This window comes from Protopterus annectens, chromosome 9.part0 (assembly GCF_019279795.1).
Source record: "Protopterus annectens isolate FY-2018-M chromosome 9.part0, PAN1.0, whole genome shotgun sequence".
Classification (NCBI taxonomy): domain Eukaryota; kingdom Metazoa; phylum Chordata; order Ceratodontiformes; family Protopteridae; genus Protopterus; species Protopterus annectens.
The window spans coordinates 1,756,907,704-1,756,933,912 of NC_056743.1; the positions used below are offsets into that span (position 1 = coordinate 1,756,907,704).

General features: G+C 42.8%; 1 protein-coding gene across 1 annotated transcript in view; it reads left to right on the plus strand.

The window, feature by feature from the left end:
- RAB3D (RAB3D, member RAS oncogene family) overlaps nucleotides 1-26,209 on the plus strand; it is a 676,954-nt gene that overhangs the window by 625,350 nt on the left and 25,395 nt on the right. Inside the window, exon 4 of the mRNA XM_044084606.1 lies at nucleotides 22,536-22,660. Within this exon, the coding sequence (XP_043940541.1) occupies nucleotides 22,536-22,660 (125 nt within the window). The remainder of the gene's footprint in view (nucleotides 1-22,535; nucleotides 22,661-26,209) is intronic.

Sequence of the window (26,209 nt, forward strand, 5' to 3'; positions counted from 1 at the left end):
ATGTCTGACGTTGCATGTTTTGATTATACTGCTGTAAAAAATTGTCTGTTAGAGTTTTTTAATTTAACACCTGAAACGTGTGGGAAAGAATTTCGTGAGCATAGACGCAAGGCAGATGAAAGTGTGTGTGAATATGTTGCTGAACTGAGCACTTCTTTCTATATGTGGCTGAGTGGATGTCAGATCACCACTTTTGAAGGGCTGGCAGACCTTTTGCTGAGGGAACAAGTTCTTAGCACTTTGCCTGAGGACATGAGGATCTGATTAGCTGTTAGGCAATGTGCTACTTCAGATGAGTTGAGGAAGAAGGGAGACCTATACCTGGCAAGCAGGGCAGCCCTGCACACGAAGGGCACCCCCAGTACTACTCATGTGTGTAAAAGAACCCATGGTGGGCAGCACAGACTGCTCCAACAGAATCTGCCAGTAGCAGGGGAAGCCATTAGTCCAGGTACACATCCAGGAGCTAGGGTTAAATGTTTTGAATGCATCCAGTGGGGCCATGTGGCATGCATATGTCCATGGAGGCAAGGTGGGGAACAAAAGGTGAGGGAGCTAGTAAGTGGGAAAGACAAAATGCCAATAGTAGGATGTCTTGAGACAAGGGTATTGAACTACCCTCCTGCAGATGTTCTGATAGGGAAGGATTTGGATGAGGCAGTACCATGTGCTTATGCAGTTACACGCAGTCAGGCTAGGAGACAGGTATGTGGGTCTGGTAGCCTGGGGGCAACCCAGACAGACTGCATACTTGCAGCCAAGAATGGTGAGGTGGTTACTTCAGGGAGTGAACTCCTCTGTAGCAGTGAGACTGAAGGTGAGCCACAGCTGCTTGGGGATACTGATGGTCCCTTGGACAGAGTGACTGCAAGGGTAGAGGTGAGTAGTAGTACCCAGGCTGACAGTGAGGCACCACTGTCAGAGGATGCCAGACTTCCTGTGGAAGGGGAGCTGGAAGGGTTACAAGGAGGGAGTTGAGACAGGCTCAGCTCTCAGACCCTACATTGCAAGGCGTGAGGCAGGTAGATAGGGAGGCACCTGATTCTCAAGGACAGGGGGGAATTTGTATACTGTGACAAAGGGTTACTATACAGAGAGTGGACCCCTGAGGGAGGGCTAGAAGGTGAGAGAGTACAGCAGTTGGTAGTGCCTAGAGCCTACCGTCAGGCGCTTCTAGCCATAGCCCATGATATTCCCTTTGCAGGTAATATGGGCATAAAACGTACAACGAGGCATATTATGCAGAACTTCTATTGGTTTGGAATTTCCAGAGATGTAACAGGGTACTGCAGGACCTGTGAGCAGTGCCAAAAGGGAGGCAAGGCAGGAGACAAGGTGAGAGTTACTTTGATGCCTTTGCCTGTGATTGAGGAGCCATTTTAGAGGGTAGCTATGGATATTGTGGGTCCTCTGAGTACCCTAAGTTCCACAGGGAAAACGTATATCCTAGTGGTAGTGGATTATGCTACATGATACCCTGAGGCAGTGGCATTGTCCTCCATTGAGGCAGAAATGGTGGCAAATGCTTTGTTAGAAATGTTCAGAAGGGTAGGATTCCCAAAACAAATACTGACTGACAGATGTGCCAATTTCATGTCAGACCTGCTAGCTTGTCTGTGGAAGTCCTGTGGGGTGAAGCACATGAAGACCACCCCCTACCATCCCCAGACTATTGGTCTTGTTGAGAGGTTAAACTCTACAGTTAAGAATATGCTACGGGCATTTGCAGATCAGTTTAAGAGGGAGTGGGATTACAGAGACATTCCCCAGGAATCCATAAGTTTCTCCCTTTGAGTTGCTGTATGGGAATAGGTTGAGGGGACCTCTGGATTTAATTTGAGATGAGTGGGAAGGTGAGTGCGAGTCTCACAAGCAGTCTGTTGTGGCATACATCCTAAACCTCAGGACAAGGGTCAGGGAACTCATGGGCATGGCCCAGGAGAACCTGGCAGAAGCCCAAGAACAGAACAAGGTGTGGTATGACAGGAATGCTTGAGCTAGAGAGTATGCTGTGGGGTAGCAGGTAATGGTTCTCATTCCTGTCAGACACAACAAGCTGCAAGTAGCTTGGGAGGGTCCCTACAAGGTGGTAAGAAAGGTAAGTGATGTTAACTACATGGTGGAACTGCTAGGCAGACAGCAGGGGCACAAATTGTACCATGTTAACATGATGAAACCTTACCATGATAGGGAGGCCCTATGTGCTGATCATTTGCAGTGGATTGCAGGAGGAGTCTGTGGGAGATCTGGGGACTGATCACCTCAGTGGGGCTCAGGCTGACACCTCAGTGCTCAGTGGAAGGGGTAGCAATGTCCCAGCAGCCATCTCCTACCCAGGTCAAAGAAATCCGGGAAAGTGTTGAAGGAAGTTGGGGACATGTTCACTGGGAAACCAGGGTGCACCCACCTAGTGCAGCACCAGGTGGATACAGGACCCCAAATGCCTATTAGGCAGGCCCCTTATAGGGTGCCTGAGAGAGTCAAACAGATTCTGAGAGAGGAGGTACAGGAGATGTTGGAAATAGGGGTGATTCAAGAGTTCAACAGTCCCTGGGCCTCCCCAGTGAGGCATGGCCAAAGAAGGGTGGCAGCACCAGGTTCTGTGTGGACTACAGGAAATTAAATAAACACACAGAGTCGGATGCTTACCCCATGCCTAGGACACATGAGGCCCTAGAGCAGCTGGGAGGGGCTAAATATCTTACAACCACTGATCTTACCAAGGGTTACTGGCAGGTGCCCTTGACTCCCAGTGTAAGAGAGAAGTCAGTCTTTGTGACACCTTTTGGCTTGTATGAGTTCACAAAGATGCCCTTTGGGATAAAGAATGCCCCAGCAACTTTCCAGAGGCTGGTAGATGATATCCTAGTAGGAGCAGGAGGGTTTGCCCTTGCTTACCTAGATGATATTGCCATCTACAGCCATTCCTGGCCAGAGCACCTTCAGCATGTCAGGAAGGTGCTGGGCAGACTACAGAGGGCAGGACTGACCATTAAGCTGAGCAAATATCAAGTGGGTATGGTGGAGGTCTCCTACCTAGGACACAGAGTAGGGAGTGGTAAGATAAGGCCAGAACCTGCCAAAGTGGAAGCCATTCAGGCATGGCCTGCACCCTGCTACTAAAAAGCAGGTGAGGGCATTTTTAGGGACAGCAGGGTACTACAGAAAGGTCATCCCCAGTTATAGTATCATAGCTGCTCCCCTCACAGACCTGACAAGGAAGAACAGGCCAGATAATGTAGTGTGGACTCCAGCATGTGAGCAGGCATTCCAGAAGCTTAAAGAAGCTTTGGGAGGACCCCCCCCTGTGTTAGCCAGTCCAGATTACAGCAAATAATCTGTTGTGCAGGTAGATGCTTCAAACCATGGGTGGGGGCTGTACTTAGCCAGATTTCTTCAGAGAGGAAAGAGCACCCAGTGGTGTATCTCAGTTGTAGGCTCCAACCCAGGGAGGAATGCTATGCAGCTGTAGAAAAGTAATGTCTAGCCATAGTGTGGGCACTGCAGAAACTTCAGCCTTATCTGTATGGAAGGAAATTCACTGTTATGACAGATCACAACCCCCTAACATGGTTAAATAGAGCCAGCCAGCAAAATGCCAAGTTGCTAAGATGAAGCCTGGGGTTGCAAGCATATGATATGTCAGTGCAGCACCACAGTTGGGTTAGCAATGCCAGTGCAGATGGGCTCTCAAGACAGGGAATGAGGTGAGGTACACTCAGATAGGCCTAACCCTCTCAAGTGGTGTTTCTCAAGGGTCACTTGAAAAACTAGCTTGAGTTCTCTGGGAGGGAGAAATGTGAAGGCTGCCAGCCTAGCCAGATAGAATTGTGCAGATAATTGTATCATTTGTAAATATGAATGTTGAACTACAAACTTATTTTCTTAAATGAAAGAATATGGTGTGAAATGTGAACTTAAAACAATGTAACAACATTCCCCTCTGCTGTAAAGACAGCTAAGACTAGCATTTCTTGTTTTTCCTTTGAAGATCAAATTATTTCTTGACTGTCTTTGATGTTTACAATTCGGCTGCGGTCGGGCTAAATGAAGTCTTCCTGCCTATTGTTTTAAGGCTAAAGTTAATGACCAGAATTTGCATGCATAAATGTCCTTTATTGCTCTGGTTTCTGCCTAGGTGTAAAAGAATGTAAATGCATTTTTTTGTTGGTCTGGGAACACTAGCAAAGTGAAAGAATGATGTAATGTTTATCAGAACTGCAATTTCAATTTAAACAGAGAGAATGAGAAGGCATGAAGCATTTTTGTCTTGACCATCCAACTCAGCACTGCTCTTACTCATATGTAAGTTATCTTAGACTTGTGTTTTCTCTTAGTAATAGCTAGAAACTAGAAATACTAGACTGTTTTCTGTGATGTCAGAACTGTACTACTGAATTATTTTAAGTATTTCTCTGTGATCTCTAAACTCTTGACTAGCACTGTGTAGTATGAAGTATTGTCTTGTGTTATTATTATTAATTATTTTAAAACCTTTCAACTGTGGCTGTTTTGTGTAGAGATAATGTAAGCTCTAGAGTACATTGCATATTTATAGTGATTGCTGTACCAAGTCACTCTAATGAGCCTTGACTGTTTAGTTATACTATCAATTGGATAATAATATTGCACAGTAATAACTGGACACCCTTTTAAGGGCCTTTGAGTAGCTGATAAATCTTAGCTGGGTGGTGGCAGGTGGTACTACCATATAGTCTGGGTAATAGGAGTACAGCTGGAGAACCTGTGCCAGCCTTTCCCAGGAGTGTCTGTCTGGTTGTATAAACTCTTATCTCAAAGTGTGTGTGTATCAGCTACTTGGGCAGGGACATGAAGCACTGGCTGGACAGAGAGGGTGCTGGAGGTTTTAGCTTGCCCAGCTGGCTGAGATCTGGACCTTATATCTGTGCCAGTTGGGAGTCTTATTGGTGACCTGGAGAGCAAGGGATCGACCAGTGCCGGACTGACTGTGATCTCTGTGTACTCTTAAGGGAAATTGCACTTTACTGTGTGTATTTGTTATCCTTTCCTCCTGTATGAGATGCCCCTCACTGGTGTTAGTGGTGAGGATTGAGGCTCCTTAATTGCTGGGCCAGGGCACGGGCATCACATATGTATGTGTGTGTGTGTCTGTGTGTGTATGTATACTTTTTTGTAAATACTCTAAAATGTGAATATGTGTTTAAATTTGTAAATATGTAAATAGGTAAAGTTGAGAACAATAAAGTACTGCTACTCTTTCAGACAGGTGCTGTTGGGATTTTTTCCATTCCCGGAGCTATCGTCAACTCGGGCAGATGGGGCCTCTGTTTAACATCTCATCTGTAAGGCACTTTGAAGTAATGTAGAAAAATAAATGAAGTGAATTACAGAATATGACAAACTAAAAAGGGAAGATCAGTGTAGATATATCAAATTTGTTAAAGCACGGAGAGAAGCTACTATATTAAGTCTGGAATCTGAGCTAGGTACCAGTAATGTACTGCAAGAAAATGCTATCCCTGCTGTTCAGATAGATGGAATTTTGTTGAATGCTCAGATACAAGAAGTAAAAAAACTTTTACTGAGAGAAATTTCTTCAGAACAAATTTAATTCACCACCATACCGAAACAGTGGCAGGGGAGGTTACATATACCAGCTTTCTAAAGAAAGGTAATAAGTGAGGAAGTGAGAAAGCTGCTTAAACTGGGAGTTATTTAGGAGTCCTAAAGTGAACAGAACAATCCAATTTACTTGTTCCCTATATCACACAGCTCCATACGATTTTGCAATGTCTTCTGGAAAATGAATGAGATATTTATTTTGGCACTTATCTGATGCCCCAAGTGAAGGAGTTTATAAAGAGCTGAGGAAAAGCAAGGTTTTTGTCCACTCCAGAGTTGATCAAGTGATACTGTCAGACACCCCTTACACAAACCCCAAACAAAACATGGCTTTGTATGATAGAAGCCACAGAGTGGGGGAGGGGTAACTGAACCCCAAACAGGCAAGGAAGACCTACTAAGGACTAGCTGGCACCCAGTACCAAATGCCAAGTAAAGGCATCCCTGTGGCTAGTAGTCAGTTATAGGAAGATGTCCTTCTATTCCCATGTTGCAGTATTCATCACTTTTGGGTTATCCTCTGCTTAGCTACCCAAACGTCTGGCCAGTACACACAAGTTTTAGTCATTGCGAGGTATGTGGGACATCTGACATTGGCCGTATGGTGCGTGGGCCATAAAAGAGATCTTGCCATGTACCTTTCCTCATAACTTCTCTGCTGGCAGTCAAACATCAGCTCATCCTGCCATCGGATCCTTCGAATTCTAGAAAAGTACCCCATTGGGGCCATTATCTTCTTTTCTTTTTGGTCACTGCATGTCTGCTCAGGTTAATGTCATCCAGAAAAGGAAAATGTAGGTGGTAGGTGTGGATGTCAGACACCCCATAAAGTTGCCCACAACCTCTGTCTTTTCTGTCTAGGGCCTAACCACAACCTTAAAACCTGCACAGTTTGTCAGACTTTCATTCCTAAAACTCTCTGCAGCCATATGCATGCCTTAAACATCTACCTAGAAAATCAGCGTCTTAAACGTCTGACTTTAGCGATGGAAGGGCTGTCTGGTCAGACCATCAAGCCTTCAAAAAAGAAGGCCAAGGTTTCCAGGCCTGAACCTACTGCTGCTCCTCCTCCATCCAACGCTCCCCCTGTGACCGACTTTCACCAGATTCACATGTCTAAGTATGCCCTGGCCCTTTTGACTCAACGTTTCTAAACTTGTAGCTGATCTCCCAGACTCGGCTTCTAAGGCTGCAATATCTATTCTTATTTCCCTGTCCCCTCAGGTGACAAGACATTTCATCATATGCAGCTAAGATGCTGCAGAGGCCTGAGCCAGATCTACAGCTTCTGCTTCAGTGCTCAGAAGGTATTCTTGGCTGAGACTCCAACCCCTACCTGAAGACTTCAGGGCCAAACTTCTGGATGCTCCCCTGGACAATTCTGTCCTTTTGGGGCCAAAGTGACAGAGCTTTGTAAAACCCTTCAACAAAAGGGGAAGGAATTGCAAGACTTAAAATGTTTGTCTCTCCAATCCCTGAATTTCTTAGGAATTATCCCACCAAGACACAGTTCATCAGGAAACATTCTGCTCCTACCCCTCATTCTAGGAGCAAAAAGATCTCCAGGAAACAACAGCCTCTTCCCAGGCCTGCTCAAACCCCTGTTCAGAAACCTCAGTTTCAGGATAGGGCAGGTAGTCTATGACTACCTGCCTTCTCCTGCACCCCCTCCACATTCCATTACCCTATCCCAAAGACTCTCTTCACAGTCTTCCCATCTGGTTTAGCATTACCTCAGACAAGTGGGTCTTGTCAGTTGTAGGAAAGGGTTACTTTAGACTTGTATCATTCCTCCCTTCTTCAGAGGTATCCCACAGCCACCAGTGGGCCAGCTACCCCTTTTTCAGACAGCCTCCTCTCACAAGGCACTATACAACCTGTCCCTCTGCCAGAAAAGGGAAAGGGTTTTTACTCCAGACTTTTCCTAGTCCTGAAGAAAGACAAACCATGGAGACCGATCCTGGATCTCTTCCACCTCCACCTCAACCTTTTTCTACAAGTACTCACTTTTCTCATGTTTACCCTCCAGACTCGTTTCCCCTTGCTTATGCCTCAGGCATTTCTGGCCACCTTAGATATCAAAGATGCATATCTCCATAAGGCCCACTTACAGGAAGTATTTACACTTCTCTGTGGGTTCTTTGCATTTTCAGATGTTCATTGTGTTTCACTGTTGCAGTCATTACACTTGGGTTATCCTGCTGGCAGGCTACCTGCAGTCGGCCTGAATTCCAAAGTCTAGGTCACCTCTTCCCTGACATCAGTGTGCCAGGGGAATAAAAGATGCAGCCGACGCCATTTTCTTCAGTCTTTCTTGGCACGCAGTGCCCGAAGCAAAAGCAGTTTGCAAGTGCCGGTCGGCCGACTCCTGAGATTTTCAAAAACGAATTTCAGATCCGAAGTCTTCATTAAAGCTAAGTACCCCGTTGGGGAAACTTTTTTCTTGCTCCAGACCGAGGTCAGAAAAAGTTAACAATTGTATTTCTTGTGGGAAGCAAATACCTCATAAGGATTTTCATTCTTACTGTATTCCTTGCCTAGGCCCTGATCACAACGTTGCTAGGTGTCAGTTTTGTGCTAGATTTAACCAATGCACTATTAAGCATCAGTATGATTTTGCCATTCATTACTTTGGCTGAAGATTCAATTATATAATGCCGTCAGAACAGCCGCCGATGACTGGAGTTTATAAAAAAGCAAGGAAAAAGAAAAGGACAGGCATCCGAGGTCCAAAACTGACGACGAGCCTTCCGCTAAGCCACTCGCTAGTTTGCCAGTTCTCAGTGAGGCGCTTTCGCAGCCCCTGACGCCCTCTACCTCAGAGCCACAGGCCACTGCCGAGTCCCACATGGAGCCAGCTAGGCCTCTGGATACTCAAGGTATTGGACACTCAGAAACCATTCCCTCAGATGGGTCCGGAGCCGCTGAGCAGGCATCGGCTTCTGAGGGTGTTTTCAGACCTACACAGTTATATGTAAAGCCTTTCTCAGCTTCTAAAGCAAAGTCTAAAGCAGCTCTAAAGACAAAGAAACAAGTACAGCATCCTCCTGGACAGACTTCCATGCCTAAAAAACAGATGCTCAAAATGGCCAAAGACCTAATCACCTTGATCAGGGGTTCCCATCCCCCTCCTGATAAGAGGCCTAGGCAAGAGACAGAATTTGTATCTTCAGATCAGGTTTCCATTTCCTCTGACTCCTCTTCTGAACAGGAATACTCTCTTCCTCCCTATGAGGATTCCGATGCTGAAGAATCGATCCCTTCAGCCTCTCCTCCTGAGGATTATTCTTTTAGGGAAACCCTGCATACCATGAGGGAGCACTTCCACTGGGAGACCCAAGACTACTCAGAATCAAAGAAAAGGCTTAGAGATTTTCTTTTACTACCTTAGCACAGGGCTCTTGCTAATTCCCCCTGTGTTAGACATTGTAGACGATGTATTTTCAGAGTCCGGCCTTTCTCCTGACTCTCTTCCCCCTGCCCCTGTTAAACCAAACAAATACTACAGGTAGGGTTGCCAGCTGTCCAGTTTTTGACCTGACTGTTCAGTTTTCTGACAAATTGTCCAGTTATCAATTTTATTCAAAACCGGACAGATCTACAACTAACAGAAATTTAACCTAACCAATCCTTGCCTTGCAGTCCTTCCCCGGCAGATGCTGAGCCATCCCTCCAAGTTGCACGAACCTTTGAATTGGCAGCTGTATGTAAGGGGCGGATGCGTGATGCGCACATGTAGGAAGTTGCATGGTTTTAAGTCAGCGCCAAGTAAACAGGTTATATTACAGCACCTTTAGGATTGAAGCAGGACGTGTAATGTACTGCAAGATGGATATTTTACACAGAACTGAAAGGCACGGATTGAATTTAACTGCATGGTATTTTTTTTAACCTAAGTCTGACAGCAGTAGCTTTGGAAGCCTGGCAGTGTCTTGGATTGACATGGTGAAAATAACAGACTAAATCAGATCAATAACCGATACATTTCCAGGTGTTTCAGTGCTGACCACCTCAAGTTTGTGCTGTGCATGTATACAGCAAGAGCTCCTGAAGGGTTTTCCTGAGACAAATCCTTCATGACTGTGTACTAGCTATCTTATCATCCTAGTCCTCAGTGAATCGAAAGAGGTTTGCTCGGGCTTGACAGTCTGGCAGCACGTTGTACCCGGATCGAGGAGTGTGAAGATGAAGATCAGTACTCTATGCCTGACGAGGCAGCCCTCTGAAAACTGGTCAGTGTTGTTCATGACTGTTAGCGCATGTAAACAGAAGCTCTTGGGGTGATTTTAACTTTTGCAACACTTTGAGCAATAAAAGGAGTGCAGTCTGTAAAAGGTCAGTAGCCCCGACGTGGGGCAGGTTTTGCTTTGTGGGGTTAGTCTTTGGCAGTGAATGAATGAGGGGGCATTATTAGTTACCCCAGGGAAGATAGTGCTGTATTTAGAATGTCACTGCCTGCAAGACAGGCATAAACTGCCATTACCGACAAACACCCTGCATTCTTTTGGAGTCTTCGGTAGCCAGGAAAACACTGTACAAACCTCCGGTATTCTGTTTCAAAAAGGAAAAGGACTATAGGAGTTTGTAAATCGACTGATTTACTATGCCTTTTTTACAGAAAAGCATAATAAATCAGCTGAAAGCAGGAACAGAAAAAAAGAGGACGTTCCCTTCTGGGTGATGTCACCATGATGTCACAAACTGGACGGAATGTGGGCAGGAGAGGGGGTGGAATGGGCGAGGCTACTGGTGACCCAAGGGGTGTGGCTTTACTCCAGTTTTAGCCTTGACGAAAGATGGCAACCCTAACTACAGGGTTCCAGATTCACATACATTTCTTTATAAAACCCTGCTGCTGACCCAGAAAATATTTCTCAGGGTCCCAAAGGGGTCAAGGCTTCTACTGCAAAAAACCCTATCCCCTCTGATAGGGATTCAAGGGCACTAGACAGATGGGGGAAAAAGGTTTACACTTCTGCTACTTTGGCTGTGAGGGCTTTAAATTGTCAATTTCATATGCTTAAATATCAGCAATACTTAATGTCTCTGCTAAAACAGAAAATGTTGGCAAATTCTGATTGTGCAGAAAATAAGGAAATGCAGGATTTATTGCATGCAGCTGAACAAGTGGAAAAGCATACATTGCAATGTGGTTTTGATTCTCTGGAGGCCTCTCGTAGGGCCGCAGTTACGGGTTCTGTCATTAGGAGGCATGCTTGGTTAAAGGAACAGAATTTGCCTGATCATGTTAAAGCAACATTACTAGATGCTCCGTTACAGCATGATACTTTATTTGGTGTTAAAGCAGAGGAAGTGTTGAAGAAAATGGAGGACAAAGCAAAATCTATGCAAACAGTAAAGGATTTCTTACAGGTATAGCCACCCAGATTTAGCAGGAACTGGCCTACAAAGACTTGGTCCTTTCCAGTGTCAGACAGGCCACAAAGAGACAGATACAGATGCCCCAGAGGCAGATCCCAGCCCCAGGGCTCATACAGGCCTAAACACTGGGATGCTTCTACCTCCCAAAGCAGAGAAGACAAATCACAGCCATACAGGAAACAGTCCCAATGACTTTCCTCTGCCAGCACCAAGCACTTCTCTTTTGACAGCCCCCTTAGGGGGAAAGCTAGCACTTTTTTCTCAAAATTGGCACATAATCACCCAGGACAAATGGGTCTTGAATATAGTGTCCCAGGGATACAGGTTCCACTTTCACACCCTGCCAAGGGCAAAAGGCATGCCAGACCTGCCACACAATCAATGGGCAGAGGCACAAAAACAAGTTTCAGCACTCATAGACATTAGGGTAATTCAGCAAGTACCACAGCAAGAGCAGGGACAAGGATTTTACTCAAGACTTTTCTTGGTACCCAGAAAGGACAAAGCCTGGAGACCAATACTGGACCTGTCTATTCTAATTACATTTATGGACGTCCCGAAATTCAAAATGTTGACTCTGCAGCAGCTCCTGCCCATGCTGGGCAAGAAGGCTTGGCTTGTAACTTTGGACCTAAAAGAGGCATACCTGCATGTCCCAATCAGGCAATCTTGCAGAAAATATATCTCAGATTCATAGCTGGCTCAATGCACTACCGATTCTCTGCACTGCCCTTTGGCATATCTACTGTGCCCAGGGTCTTCCCAAAATGCCTGGCACCAGTAATTGCATTTTGCAGACAAAGAGGAATTCAAATATATCCTTACTTGGACAATTGCCTCATTCAAGCAGAGAACAAGGACATTCTACTAAAGCATCTGGCATTTGTAAAAAGATTATTAATTTGCCTAGAGTACACAGTAAACGAAAAGAAGTCAAAACTAGTACCCTCTCAAGAGATAATATTCCTGGGTGCAAGCTTAAATACAACTGCCCAGATGGCTTATCTCACACCAGACAAATAAAGGCAACTGACTTTTTACTTCAAAATGTTGGCAACAAAGACCCAGTTATCTGCAAGGAAAATTCTGCAGGCTTTGGGCTTCATGGCATCCTGCATTCTGCTAATTCCATATGCCAGACTGCATATGAGGAAACTACAATGGTATCGAAAAGGGTTTGGACTCAACATTGCCACAGCCTGGAAACATTAATTACCTTCATTCCTTGCCTGCAACAGAAGTTTCGATGGTGGGCACAGGCCTGTCACCACAACAAGGGACAGCCATTCACCCTACCCACTGCCAGGCAGTAAATAACAGACGCGTCAGATTATGCCTGGGGTGCCCACATGGCAGGAAAATGTATCCAGGGCACACAGCCCACAAGCCAAATGCATCTTCATATCAATCAAAAAGAGATGCTGGCTGTTCAGAATGCCCTGACAGCTTTCAAGGATTTACTTCATCCAGGACAAATACTGATAAGGACGGACAATACTACAGTCGTGGTACATAAACAAACAGGGAGGCACACATTCCTACCCCCTCTGCAGACAAGCCATGACTTTGTGGGACACAGCATTGACTTATCAAGTACACCTGCAAGCACAATTCCTGCCAGGAAAGAAAAATACTCAGGCAGACGAACTAAGCAGAAACCTCACGGATCCCCACGAATGGAAACTGGAGCCACATGTCTTCAGCATAATAACAAAGAAATGGGGATGCCCAGACATAGATCTATTTGCCTCCCCTCACAACTGCCAACTACAGAGATTCTGCACAAAGACTCATCACAAGCAAGCATGGGAAGTGGATGCTCTATCATTCAGCTGGAAAACCCTAACAGTATATGCCTTTCCTCCTCTGCCTCTCCTCCCCAAGGTACTCCTAAAGGTCAGACAAGAGAAGCCAGAAATGATTTTGATTGCCCCAGACTGGCCCTGCCAGCACTGGTACCCAATCCTAAAGAGGTTGTCTCAAGGCCCAGCCTGGACATTACTTCTAATTCCTCACTTACTGACCCAATGAAACAATCAGATCCTGCACAGCCAACTCAGGATCCCAAATCTGGCAGCATGGCGGATAATGTAGCCATTCAGAACACACCTTTCTCTAAAACAGTGATGGATGTTATTTTGGAGGCTAGGAGGCCCAGTACCAGAAAATCTTATGCAGAAAAATGGAAGAGATTCTGTGCTTGGAACCAGGCACAAGGAATTGACACATTTGTACCAAATATTCCTCAGATTTTACAATATCTAACTGAGATGCTGGACAAAGGCCTATCCTTTTCATCAATTAAAATTCATGGCTCTGCCATTTCAACTCATTACAATACGGAACCACCTATTTGTTCTCATCCGTTGCTAAGGCAGTACCTCAGAGGAGCCAAAAACTTAAGACCTCCAAGGAGAGCACCAATACCTGCATGGGACCTCAATTATGTCTTGGAAAAACTCACACTGCCGCCTTTTGAGCCGGCCAATACAGCAGAAATAAAGTTCTTATCATGGAAAACAGCTCTGCACCCAGCAATAACCTCTGCAAGATGAGTCTCAGAGTTACAGGCACTCATGGTTGTGGAACCTTTTATCATTTTCCATCCAGACAGGGTTTCTCTGAGGATGAACCCGACATTTATGCCTAAGGTAGTGTCCAGTGTGGCTCTTAACCAAACCATTCATTTGCCCACTTTTTATCCAAACCCACAGAATAAGGGTGAGAGACTCCTGCATTCTTTGGACATACACAGACAGCTTTGCTTCTGCTTGGACAGAACTAAAGCTTTCAGAAAGACTGAGCAACTTTTAGTGGCATATGCTGCAGGATCTCAAAGAAAGGCTATCTCAAAGCAGACTATTTCAAAATGGATAGGCCACTGCATTTGTTTCTGCTATTCACAACATGGCAAATCAGTGCCTAAGGGCATTAGGCCACATTCAACTAGAGCAGCAGCCACTTCAGCAGCCTTCCACAGAGGAGTACCAACCAAAGACATTTTAGAGGCTGCAACTTGAGTTCAGTGCACACTTTTACCAAACACTACCATTTACCTCTCTACTCTAAATCCAGAGCAGGCTTTGCCACTGCAGTTCTGCAGGGCCTTATAGCCTCTCCTAATCCTATTTAGGCCCAACCACCCAACCTCAGCTTTGGGATTCAACCCAAGTGTAATGACTGCAACAGTGAAACACGATGAACATAGTACAGCTGTGTACCTACCATAAATGTAGATGTTCAAGTGTATTCACTGTTGCAGTCCAGGTTACCCTCCCACCATCCCCTTTTTTCTTTGCTGGAACTTTTCTGTACTTCTCTATCCTATACAACCTATGTGGTGTATTTGCTTGTAGATGAAGGAAATGTTTATTTTACTGCATGCATACTTATTGGCATAATTTTTAGCCTTCCAATTTGGGGGCACCTGACATCTGGGGCAAGAAAAACTGAAGAAAATGGTGTCGGCTGCATATTTTATACCCCTGGCACACTGACGTTAGGGAAGAGGTGACAGCAACCGATGCCGGACCTAGACTTTGGAATTCAGGCCAACTGTGGGTAGCCTGCCAGCAGGATAACCCAAGTGTAATGACTGCAACAGTGAATACACTGGAACATCTACATTTATGGTAGGTACACAACTGTACTTTCTCTGCTTTGCCCTTTTGACTGTCTACTGTTCCAAGGGTATTCACCAAGTGTCTGACTCCAGTGTTAGCCTATTGCAGGGTCCAAGGGATTCAAAATTTTCCACACCTGGAAGACCTTCTGATCCAGGCAGGGTCAAGGGATTCAAAATTTTCCACACCTGGAAGACCTTCTGATCCAGGCAGGTTGCTACACTTCCTTACACATCCACCTCCAAAAAGTCATTTCTGTCCTGCAGTCTCTGGGGTTCAACATCAATTTTCCTAAGGCCATCTAAACCCTTCCCAGGACCAAGTTTTCAAGATATTATGAGGGCATTCCTTCCACCCCAAAAGGTGGAAAGCCTGAGGCAATACCTGCTGTCTGTTCTCCACACCACTGCTATGACAGCAAGACTATCTCAAGACTCCTAGGACACATGGCCTCCATTATAACCAAGTTGTCATTGGCAAGACTTCACATGAGGAAACTTCAGTGGTACCTGAGGTCCACATGGACTGAACACTCCTACCCATTGGACCATATCATTCCCTTCCTACCATGCCTAAAGAAGGAGATCCTTTGCTGGATAGATCAAGTCTCTCTCAACCCAGGACTCCCCTTACAACCCCTCAATCCAGTCCAGGAGATGTACACAGATGCTCATACCTGGGTTGTGGAGCTGCTGTGGATAGCCTGAAGGTGCAAGACACCTGGACAGGCACCTTAAAGAGGGAGCACATCAACATCAGGAAGATGAGGGCAACCATCTTTGCTTTGATGGTCTTCCAGCACATTCTAAAGCAAGGCCCCCTGAAGTGTTCACAGACAACACTACAGTTCTATAGTATGTGAACAGAGGGGAACAAAATCTTACTTGCTATGCAGACTTGCACTCCAGGCCTTGGAATTAGTGGTCCAGCATGGAGTCACCCTACGAGCAATCCTCATTCCTTCAGCCCAGACTACTCAGGCAGATACCTTGAGCAGGTTCATGTCCCAATCCCTCGGACGGATGCTATACAGGGATGTGGTGGTGCAGTGGTGCAGAGGTAGCATTGTCGCCTCACAGCAAGAGGCTCTCCAGTTTGATTCTCGGCTGGAAGGCCTTCTGTGAGGAATCTGCATGTCCTCCCTGTATTCATGTAGGTTTTCTCCAGGTACTCCGGTTTCCTCCCACATTACAAAGACATGCATCTGGAGTGTTTCTTCCCGTGTCTCCGCTGAAAATTGGCTTTGTTCCAAGTCGAACTTTCCCAGTAAACAAATGTTAAATAAATAAATAAAAATAAAGAAATAAATGTGTTCCCATACATGGGCCACAAGTGGAGTACAGCATAAATAGATCTGTTTGCCTCCCCTATGAACAGACAACTTCTACAATTTTGTACCAGGATACCCAGACCCCAAGCGAGGGCAATGGACACCTTTTCTATCTCATAGAAGGGGATGTTTCTCTATGCATTCCCCCCTCCTTCCCACTCATACAAAAGATCCTGTTGAAAATTCAGCAGGACACTCCAAAACTCTTGTTGGTGACTCCCTTTTGGCCAAGACAGCAATGGTCCCCCCTCCTTTTGCATTTAGCCAGGGGCTATCACTATAAATTACCTCATAGAGTGGACCTTCTCACACAGGACAAGGGATCCTTTATCCATTTCCACTTAGAATGTCTGCACCTAACCCTGTGGGTGATAGAGTTTTGATCCCGTTCAGACACACTTACACTGAGGATGTTCTCAGTGTCCTACAGGAGGCCAGAAAACCCAATACTAGGAGATCTTGTCTGTCCAACTGGAAAAAATTCTCCATTTGGTGTCTTCAAAGATAGCTAGACCCAATTCAAGGAGAGGTCCCTTTAGTGCTGTCTTACCTGTGCGAATTGTTGCAAGCAGGGCTGGCATATTCTTCTGTTAAGGGCCACTTAGCTGCCATTTCAGCTTGTCTGCCTCTTGACCCTTCTCTTGCTTTGTGGTTGCCAGTGAAATTATTCCTAAAGGAAGCACTGCATCTCAGGCCCCCCAGGAGGCCAGTTCCATTACCATGGGACTTGAACTATGTTTTAGAGAAGCTCACTGTAGCCCCTTTTGAACCAGCATCTACAGCCTCTCTAAACTATTGCACTTGGAAAACTATGCTCTTGGTGGCCATGATATCAACCAGGAGTGTTTTAGAACTCCAGGCCCTCATGGCCACCCCACCTTTTTTCATCTTCCACAAGGATAGAGTGACCATCGTCTTCCATGCCTAAGGTGGTAATTGAGCTGTCCTTGAACTAATGCATCCACCTTTTTTCCACATCCCCAGAATAACAGTGAGAGAGTCCTGCATTCCCTTGATGTTCACAGACAACTAAGATTATACCTTGACAAGACCAAGTCCCTTAGGAGATCGATCAGAGCAATTGTTTATCTCCTTTCACCCCAGAGCTCCAGGAAAAGCGGTGACAAGACAGACTAGTCCTGCCTGGATTTCCAGGGTCATCTTCTTCTGTTACTCCCACCATGACAAACATTTAAATTAAAGAAATTAAAGCCCACTCCACTCGAGCCATGGCCTCTTCTGGAGCCTTCTTCAAAGGGCTGGACACAGCTTCCAATCTAGGGGCAGCTACCTGGACATCTGTCCATACCTTCACCAAACGCTATAAACTGGACCATATTTCCAGATCTATAGCAGGTTTTGCTAGGACAATCCTTCACGGATTCTTGAAAAACAGTTCCATACCACCCTCGTCTTCTTTCCTTTGAGCTTTGGCACTAACCCAAAGGTGATGAGTACTGCAACATGGAAATAGAAGGACATAGAATAGTTGTGTAAAGTCTTAGAATAACCGTAGCTGTCCTTGTCTTCCATGTTGCAGTATTCTATCTCATCCCACTACGCCCTTTTATAAATATATTAAAAAATGCTTTGTTGGATAACACAGGACTTGTGCAGCTATCCTTGGACTGGGGTCTGACTCTGGGGCATTCAGTTCTGAGGAAAGGTACGTGCAGCCGTCACTTTTATAGCCTGTGCACCATACGGCTAGTGTCAGATGTCACACGTACCTCACAGTGACTAAAGCTTTTGTATATTGGCTGGACATTTGGGTAGTTAAGCAGAGGATAACCCAAAGGTGAGGAATACTGCAACATGGAAGAGAAGGACATCTACGGTTATGGTAAGATTTTATACAACTATTCTTTCACACCTACCTTTGCTTCCATACCCTTCTGCTAACAGATCTCATGAATGGTAAAGCTCCTATCCAATTAAGGTGGGCTGTAGCAACAGAGGAGGCCTTTAATCATTTCAAAACTATTCTCAGTTTGAAGCCAGTACCAGTTATCTTTCAGTTGCATCAGAAGTAGGGGTAGGAGCTATACTTTAGTAAGAAACAGGTAGTCACACTCAAACACAGACCGGATACAAAGAAAGGTAATACCTTTTTTGGTTTAAGCATACTGTTTTACTATGTAATAAACTACTGAATAGGTTTTTAAACACTATGAAATGTGACTTAAGTTTGTCGTACCATGTCAGTTTGGAGACATAATAGCAGACTTTAAGGTACATCACACACACAATAGCAGGTTCTGCTTGGAATCACCTGTTGTAATGACTTTAAAAGAAAGTTTGAAGCTAAAATAGTTACCAAAGCCAGACAATCACAAGGTATTTTTTAGTTATGTTCATAATCTTAAAAGCACAATACAGCAATGCACTGAGTGATTGTGAACGATGTTACCTACACTGAGGCTGAAGATATAGCGAACTACTGGCCAGTAACTTTAGCTCTAACCTTACCCCTCTCTCTCCTCCATCTGTCCATCAAGATATACTTGAAACTGGTTTACCTCCAGCTGTAATACAAGACCAAGTCCTAAAAATGCTATCAAAAGCTAAAAATACAACACCGATGGGACATGGCACTATCCCTTGATCCATCTTAAATAACATGAAGCACAGTTTAGCCAGACCCCAAACAACACTGTTCAATTTCAGCCTCCATATAGATTTCATACAAAGTGACTAGATAATAGCAACAGTCATTGCCCTGCATAAAGGAGGATCTTCCATAGACCAGAGCAATTACAGACCCATTTGTCTGAGCAGCTTCATATGCAGAGCCATGGAAAGATTTATCATGTAACTAATCAGTCAGGATATGCTGATAAACAACGGACCCATCTCAGTTTGGATTTGTCAAGGGCAGGTCACAGAAGCAATGGCAAAATAGTACACACCACATACCTCAACCTGGCCACAGATTTTCACACAATTCACCACTCAGGCATAGTAGAAAAGCTGAATAAGCTGGATTGACAACTGGGTCACAGGATGTGCAGGAGATCAAAATAGGGGAATTTATCTTCATGAAGAGACTAGTCACCAGTAAAGTCCCATGGGGGTTGTGTGCTGGGACCTCTCCTGTTTGGTATCTACTTTTGTAAATTAAAAGCCAATACCAAAGGACCCTGGCTGGCTAAGTTTGCAGATGACTGCAAGCAAGGAGCAGACACTAAATTCACAAATGACTTTGCTATCCTGCAGGAAGGCTTGTCATATGGATGGTATAACATAAAGTTATGTACAGAAGGCTTTCTACATGGCCCACCTCATAAGTAAAGGTATTTCATCCAGGAGCAAGGAGGTCATAACATCCTTGTACTTTGCCCTTATCAGACCCATTATCGAGTACAATGCCCCCTTCGGCATGTACCTTGCCAAGCACATGCAGCAGCTGGAGAGACCACAGAGGTTCCTGACCAGGAAAATACAGGGTCTCAAACACCTATCCTATACAGATAGGCTAAACCCTCTGTTCCTCTACTCAATCTCATACAGACTTCATAGGTGATCTGTGTCTGGCATGCAAGGCCATCTCAGACCTAGCCTTGATGGAGTTGCTGCATATTCTTAAGTCAAACTCCACTCGCGCAACCCACACACAAGGCCTTAACATTAATAGAACTTGTTGGCGGGATAGATTTGTCTCCCAAAGACTCCCCCATCTTTGGAATAGACTCTCTCTCCATGTTAAGCAAAGTACCTCTCTAGCCCTCTTTAAGAGGAAACTGGACGACTGGATGGGAATCAGAAAATACACCCCTGGGATCCCACCTGTGTCGCTGCTGGACAGGAGAAACAGGTGCTGACTTTAAGGGAACATCGGCAAAATTCTTAGCTAGGCTTATAAGGGCCTCTGAGCCAATAGCCTAGTATCATCCTATGAACCTATAAAATAAAACTGGTGCCAAAATCTAGGACTGAACCTACATGCCAAAACATTAATTATCCTTTTCTCTGGGAAGTCATCTACCCCAGGGAACTACCACATTAACATTAATCCCCTAAGACTTTACCCAGATGTTCAGAATTTGGGAACTTATGTGGACAGTGACCTAACTTTTGACCAACATGTGTCCACTGCTGTAAGAAAGTCCTTCTGTACTGCACAACTCATAAACAAAGGGACTGTGTCTAGATCTAGGGATGTCATTGCCAGTCTTTGAATTTAATGCCCCCTTTGGCATGTATCTGTCCAGACTTATACAACAACTGGAATGCCCACCGTGATACCTTACTGAAAGGATACAAGGATTAACAACATGTCCTACATGGACTTGACTACAAGTCCTGTCACTGTACTCTGCATCCTTCAGAGTGCTAAGAAGTGTGCTGTGTCTGGCATAAAAGGCCTCCGCCTACCAAATACTGATGGATGCACATCAGCAAGTCAAATGTCATCAGAAATATTCTGTTTAGGGAACTAAACCTCTTCTGCTTCATCAGCAGAACTGTTTGGAGGGACAAGTATATCTCGCAGAGGATACCATTATTCTGGAACATACTCCCCATCAACATAAAGCAAGTTCATACTTGTCCATATTCAATTATAACTTGGATCTATGGATGGGAAAATGAAAATGTATCCCAGGATTGCCCACTGTTCTAATTAACAGAGGCAGTTCCTAAATATGTTTTTCCCATGCATGGGTCCCCTCAAAATATGTATTGTATGATCCCAGTTATTCTCATTAGGGGTAATATATAATTACTGACCATGAATGGTAAGGTCAATCTCTAACCAAATTATGTAAGTTAATTTGAACACAGAGAGGGAAATTGGCTAGGCTTAAAATGGCCTACAAGGACAAACAGCCTAATACCTACCTATGATATCCTTCAGAAGGGTCTCACAGAAACGGATAACTGGTGCCAGAGCCACGGCCTAAAGTTAAATGCCAAAAAATGCATATCATACCTTTTGGGAAAAAAAGGTTTAGCTACTAAATACCAAATGTGTGGCAATCCACTGAGCACAGAAGAAGTTGGACCGGACCTGGGGACCCAGGTTGATAGTAGTGTCATTCGACACCCATGTAGCTAAAGTAGTTAGGAAGTCCTTCTACATTGCCACCTTATCATCAAGGAAGGATCATCTCAGGTCATCATCTCCATTTACTCATCTCTCATCACTCATCACTCATCAGAATGATGACAATTACCCCCATATCTGACAATGTATCTGACCCAGCCAGCGCAGCAAAGAAAAGTTCCTCACCAAAAAATAAAAAAAAAAAAAAAAAAAAAAAAAATGTGTGCTATGCTGCCCGACTAGAGAACTCAACCTGCTATTCTGGCTTGCTCCGCTTCAGAGATGACCTTTGCAACACCCCCCAAGGATGATGATGCTTCAGATTTGATGAATAAGATCCATCAGAAACACAAGAGATCCATCAGAGCCACAAGGAGACTTAAGACCTTTAATAACACCCATTATAGGCTGTGATTCAGAGATAGATTCATCACCAAAAAAGACTCCCCAAAATGTGAAACAACCTAAAGTATGAGTGAGGCAGGCCTTGGCGCTGGCCTTGTTCAATCTTGACCAATGGATGGGGATGGAGATAGCAGATATACCCCAGAATTACCCACAGTTCAACAGACAGCAAGACAGCAGCATAATATCCCCATACTAAGGGGTGAATAAATGGGTGGCGGGCAAATAGGCTAATGGCTGCGATGGGCTCGGGCAGATAGCCTAGTATGAACCTATGAACCTTTAAATAAACTTCATGTGTGTCACATAAAGTATTATTTCATCAGCTTCAGGACAGAAAAAAAAAATCATAACTTTATTGTGGCTATTCATAACTCCATGGTCAAAAATATGTTCCTCATTGTGAGATCTCTCTCCCTTATTGCTTGCAGACAAAAATGGAGTGTACGTGACATTAGTTCCTGTCTTGTCCGTGTAAAGATTTAAACATAACTGCATTCATTCTAATGTAGGTACAGCTAGATATAATAAAGTTGATCCAAAGCAGTGGATTCTGACTATTCTTCTCTGTACTGAAGAATTAATAAGATTTTAGGCTTTCTTTCCAAACCCACAGAATGTGCAGAGGAAGACCTGTTACTGCAACACCTATCTCAGACAGAGTCTAAATTATTTATTTATGTGTAAAATCCATCAAATTGAAACAAATGCAGGTGTGCAGTTTGGTTTATTTGTACAAAAAACTAAGTCACCAGTTCTTTCTAAAGTTGTCATTTTCCATGATACAAAGTTTATTCATGAATGTGACTTACAGATTATTGATTGAATGTAACAGTATTCTAATATTTTTTTACATTTTTTTCTAAAACATCAGCTGACTGAATTAAGCCTAATTGCATCTTTATTTAATTCTGATGCTGTCTTTCATCTGTTCCATTTTGTAATTGGATATAGAAAGTACATACTTTTTTTACTGGGCTATGTAAAAAGTTTCTCAACTTACTCTTTTTAAGCTTTAAATAATAAAAAATGGATGAGTGAGTGATAGTTTTTTAAGTGGTACATTGTAAAATTCAAGCACATTTGTCTAGCACCTCTGCTTTTCTAGAAACCTGTCATGAATATTAACTGTCTTCTTTTTATGTAGGGCAACCCAAATTAAGACATATTCCTGGGACAATGCTCAGGTCATTTTGGTAGGAAATAAATGTGACCTTGAGGATGATCGTGTGGTACCGGCTGAGGAAGGAAAGCGGCTAGGTGTTGAACTGGGTAAGCTCTAGTGTTTGTATCAGATTTAAAGTACTGTAGAATTCTCAAGTTTTGATTTAAGTGCTGTAAGAGAACAGTTCTGCAGTATATTCACTGTAACAGTATATAACTGGGCACATCATCATAATTTCAAAGACATTTTGAAAGCTCAGTATTTCACAAATAGGGGTCACATTTTACCTCTTCCCCCAGGATGGTGTGACCTCAGAGGTAGAATATTTACTCATTTTAGTGTTTCTGTTTTCACAACTTTATGCCATTGATATTCTGACCCTAGAAATTTCATTGGGGAGCCAGGTGACTAAATTGTCCATGTGGTTTGGTTAGGCAGTCCACACTGTGGGCAACCTCTGGCTCTAACCTGTTCCTAAACAGTAATGAGATACAGCCTTGGGGTTGAGATTGGCTGGTAGTATAATGCATGAGTACATAACCCACCCCACCTGGTGTGGAACTACCAGCCAAATTTCAATTCATAACTAGTCCCAGTCGGATTTCTGTACAATGATGTAAATAACATATGGAGTCTCAAGGTTGTCACAGATGTGCAGAAAAGTATAATGGCCTAGTCTTTACCAAATTCTTTTATTTCTTTAACCTAGTTGGGCATATTTTTGTTTCAGTGGAGTCCCAGGGAGAAAGGCTTCATCATAAACATTGTATATGATATAAGCTTACAATCGTAGAACGCAATTTTTAATTAAATATTAGTCTGAATTTGACCTTGTGCATTGTAACTTGAAGTAATGATGAAAATTGTTTCATACAGTTATTTGCTTGGTTGCTACCCATATTTCTATGCATTTTGTGATGTTTAGCTACTAATATTAAGTGTATTACTTTACTTTTATTTAGTATGTTTAGCTACTAATATGTCTCTTCTTCTGTCAGACATCTATCTGTCTGTCTATCCTTTGTTGACTGGCTTAGTCTCACTAAGCTAGTAGCCTCTTTTCAGGTGATATCCTAGGTGGTATTTATACTACTAGGGTAAATTTGACCAGGGTATCAGGGAGCTTCCCGTACTTGTCTGCTTGTTTAATTCCTAGTACAGTGGCGGCTGGGAGAATAACACTCAAGGGAATCCAAGATGTCAGACAGCACAGAGGCAAATGCCAGTGCTGTGTCTAAAGCTCTACCAGATTCTGAGGAGCTGTTTCTGCAGAATTTGTTTGTTTCATCAGAAGCAACTGTGCAACACAGAGATGGATGCATTATTATAACCCTCCAGTTGTGTGGGTTGCAGGATATTTTGGGTAAATTGTTGATACAGAGCAAGGTGGAGAGTGGAAAAGATGTTCCTTGGGTGAAATTATGGACAAAATTCAATTGGAGGAATTGGGAGCTATTTTTGACAGAAGATTACAGATGCCGAGACTGTTAAAGAAACTGCAGGGAAACTGATGAGAGATGAACAGAGGAGAGGAAAAGTCAACAAAGAAAGGAAATTTATGGTGGGAATTCATAACAAGGAAGAAAAAGAAATGGACAGGTATGACATTTGTTATAATATAATGGTCCCACTGGGAATGAAAGCTCAGGAGGTAAGTGTTTTAGTCGTATTCATAAACCAACATTTTGTGACATTATTTTTGAGACTGGTTTCATTCTGGAAAGTTTTTTTTTTTTGGGGGGGGGTATGAGAAGAAAAAAAACTGTAATCGATTGAATTATTATATGGTTAAAGCATTTCACAGAGAAACGAAATAGAAGGTATATGCTCTATTTTGAACTGAAATTGAAAAAGAGACATTTAAGCAAACCTTGTAAAGAATTTATGGAATTTATGATAACAGATGATTATGGACTGGGGACTGGACTGTCGTATTGAAAATGGAGAAAAGAAAAAAAAATCATATTCTGACTATGATAAATGTAGAGAGTAACAGAGTTGTAAAATATTGGGGACAAACAAAAACATGTTTTTTTCTGTGGAAAAGATGGTCATTTAATACGTAATTGCGATATAAGGAAAAGTTATATTTGTGGGGAAGCAGGTCATGATGCAAAAAAGTGTGAATTGAAATGTTATAAATGCAATAAAATTGGGCATTTATGGATGGATTTTAACCTAGAGAAAAAGGATGAAGAAGAAAAACAAGAAACAATCCCAATAAAAGACAGAGGATATATAGGAAGCAAGATCAGGGTGACAATAAAGATAAGGAAAAAGAGAAAAATGAAACAGAAGAGAATACAGAAGAAGGTTCTAAAATAATTGATGAAAATATAAATAGGAAAATAGTGCAAGTTAAAAAATCTATTGGCAAAAGAGTAAGAGGCAGCAAAAGTTTAAAGGGATATGTGTAAAAGAGAGGAAATGGATAATGCAAATGAGATGAAAAGTCTTCAAATTTATATAATTTTGGTAAGCTACAACATAAACATAATAATTTTAGAGTGCCTTCAGTAAATGTAAATATTAATAAAAATAATAAGAATAGGCATCTTAAGTTGGTGTAAGTTGGATGCTGACATAATATTGGATGATATAACATTTTTTACACAAGAAGAGAGATCACAAATAAACTTTTGGGGAATTGATACAATATGAAATTTAGGGAGGGAACTATATTCAGGCATAGTTGCACTTTGTAGAAAGTCAGTGAAAATGCTGAACATAACACTGGCAGTGATGGGAAGATTAACTATTGTTGATATTAGATGGCATAATTAGGTGTATAGAATTATAACATTGTATGCCTATGTTACAAGTAAAGAAAGGGAAGTTGTATTTAATACATTTTGGATAATGTGGAATGTGATATGAATATAACATTAATGGGAGATTTTAACTGTGATTTGAGAGGAAAAATCAGAGGAAGTAATGTTAAGAAATGTTTAAGTTATAAAATGTGGCAATTTAAATATTTGTAATAATAATTTGTGGACATATAGTTGAGCTATGCATAATACATAAATAGATTATTTTATTATATCAAAAGGTTTAAATATAGTTAAGGGAGGGACAGTTGTAATAGGTTTTTCAGATCACTCAGCCATTTTGATAGAAATAAGAAAATAAGGCATACATATGATTGGGAAAGGTAATAAAAAGAATGAACAAGAAAATATGGAATGAAAATGGAAAAACAATAAGTATGCATTTATGGAAAGATTACATTTCCATTAGAGTGGTTTGTAAAAACCTGGTCTGAGTGGTGGCTAGCTTAGAAACAAAAATATAAGAAATATTTTTTTTTTAGAATGGCAGCTACATATAAGAAAAGTGGAGAAAGTAAGTTACAAAACAGTGTATATGCAGCTTTAAATGGTTTGGAAAGGAATGATAGGAAATATATAAAAATGAAGAGAATATCAAAGAATTATTATCTAAGCAAAGATATTTTTGTAAGGTAAAAAAGTGTCATCTTACTTAAGTAGCATAGTTAAAAACAACACTAGTATAATGAGAGAAATGAAAGATGATAGAGGAGAATTAAGAATATCTCGGAAACAAATTATGAATATCATAATAAATTATGTGAAGAAAATGATTCAACATAGGAAAAAGTGCAAACAAAAGAATGGTACAGTATGTTAAACTGA